The sequence below is a fragment of the Chrysochloris asiatica genome, unplaced genomic scaffold (assembly GCF_000296735.1).
Source record: "Chrysochloris asiatica unplaced genomic scaffold, ChrAsi1.0 scaffold00023, whole genome shotgun sequence".
In the NCBI taxonomy this organism is placed as follows: domain Eukaryota; kingdom Metazoa; phylum Chordata; class Mammalia; order Afrosoricida; family Chrysochloridae; genus Chrysochloris; species Chrysochloris asiatica.
Genome location: NW_006408541.1, coordinates 11602792 through 11604849, shown reverse-complemented (window position 1 = coordinate 11604849; position 2058 = coordinate 11602792). Strand labels below are relative to the sequence as shown.

Sequence of the window (2058 nt, the reverse complement as noted above, 5' to 3'; positions counted from 1 at the left end):
AAAGTTATGTTCAGGACCCGGAAAACTTTTCTGGGATATTTTTTTATGCAAAAGAATTAGGAAGGTTGAGAAAAGGCTCAAGTCGGTGAAATCAACTTTGCATGATAAACTTCATGCGCTTAGCAGCAGGCCAGGAACATCAACTATTACATCATCCACTGCTTTACCTGTTCATTCAGTAACACAAGTAGTCGGTCCTCACTATCAACAGATTCTAGAATCAAGAACCCGCACCTGTGCTGAGAGTACTCGCGATGCTTTTTTGCGGTCATCCGTGGACAGGTGCGCATGCTCAGAGTAGCCATTAGGTATCCAGCTCAGGTGAACAGGCCCACTAGATATTCGCTAATGAAGCATTGTGGGACTTTGGGGAACAGAGTAAAGAGGGCCAACTCTACTGCTGAACGTCTTATCCATACCAGACATCCAAGCACCGTGGACACAGCTGACACGAGGACAGGCATGGTCTCATTTTAAAGGAGAAACAGACAACCCACATGTAAACACAGTCATGGCGCAGTGCCCGGGGTGGGGGTGCTATTTGGCCAGTAACATCAATAAAGACTCCTCGGAGGAGGTAACATTGGGTCTGTGTGATGGATGAGGAGTAGTCCCTCAAACTGTCCAGTCCTCAGGGACCTGTCTTCACCTGTCCCCTGGGCTGAGGGCTCTTACCTGCTCCTCCTCCTCTCTCAAGCTGGGCAATGTGCTGACGGACAGGTTGACAGCAGTGACAGTGACGAAAAGCACAGAGAGGCAGGCGAACACCTTGCCAGGCAGCCCTGAGTGCGGCCGCTCCACCATGTCACGCAGTCTCCGCATGCAGTGGCCCAGGCGGCCCTCGCCCTCAGCCGGGCCCTCGCTTCCCTGGTCCTCAGTGTCCAGCGGGTCTTCCTCGTCTTCTCGCTCCATCATCTCTGCGAACTCCTCAATCTTCTGCAGGTAGCGGCGCTTGCAGCAGCCGTCCAGGTGATCCTCGGCGATGCCCCAGTAGAGCAGCTCTTCCTGGAAAGACAGGGCACACATCTCGCGAAGCAGCCGCAGCTTGCCCGCCCGTAGGAAGGTCAGGATGGTGCCGAAGGCGCCAGGGTTCCGGTCGAAGAAGAATTCGTTGCAGGTCACATCATAGTCATCACAGACATTGAGGATGTCGTCGAAGTTAGTGCAGGCCTTGAGCTGACCCAGCCGCGTCAGCGGGAACTCGTCCAGCGTGGTCCAGGGCAGCGAGTACTTGATGCCGCCCACGTTGATGATGATCTGGCGGCGGCGGTCCTCGGGTTGGCAGCCTTGGCGGAGCTCGTCCTGCGGTCGCAGCCGCTGCGCCCGGCGGTAGAACACGCCCTTGAGGGATTGGTTCTGCTGGAAGAAGGCGGGGTTTAGGGAGGCGTCGGAGGTGCAGCTCAGGGCGCTGTAGTCGTAGTCGGAGTTGTCTCCGGGTAGGAGGGTCATTTTGGGCCTTCACATCCCTGTCAAGCCTGGAGGAAGAAACGGAGAGACCCTTAGTTGGCCAGGGCCATAATTAATTAAGGAATTAAAACAGATGAATTGGGACATATTAATCGAGGAATTAAATGAGACATGGGGAAACCTGTGCATGAAGAATTCATTGTCTTTGCAATGCAACAATGAAATACTTTCTTTTCTTTTTCTTTCTTTCTTTCTCTCTTTGGATGGCAGAGCCACAAAGAGTTGTTTTATTATTTTTTATGCACAGACCTCTAGTTGAATTTTTCTCTTGGTGAAACATTCTCTGAGTTATTCATGATTTTATTAGTATCTTTTTTACTTTAGATTTTTGACTCTCATACACTTTAGTATATTCTCATTAAAAGTCAGAAGCCACACATTAGCTACATTTTATTCTACTTGTAATTTTAAGTAGTTTTAATACTTAGATTAACAGTGTTCTTAAGACTGCTAGGAGACAGGACTTGTCAATTGAATTACTGACAGCTTAGGTTTAGTGATTGTAAACATTCTTCCTTGTAGCCTTAGTTTAAGGCAATATAGAATCCTAAACATGAACAGCCATAAATAAGGGCTGTGGGTACAAGAATT

The 2058-nt window shown here is 49.4% G+C and overlaps 1 protein-coding gene across 1 annotated transcript in view; it reads right to left on the bottom strand.

The window, feature by feature from the left end:
* Positions 1-2058, bottom strand: part of KCNG1 (potassium voltage-gated channel, subfamily G, member 1) — a 23725-nt gene that overhangs the window by 5890 nt on the left and 15777 nt on the right. Inside the window, exon 2 of the mRNA XM_006839179.1 lies at positions 676-1475. Within this exon, the coding sequence (XP_006839242.1) occupies positions 676-1449 (774 nt within the window). The 5' untranslated portion in view covers positions 1450-1475. The remainder of the gene's footprint in view (positions 1-675; positions 1476-2058) is intronic.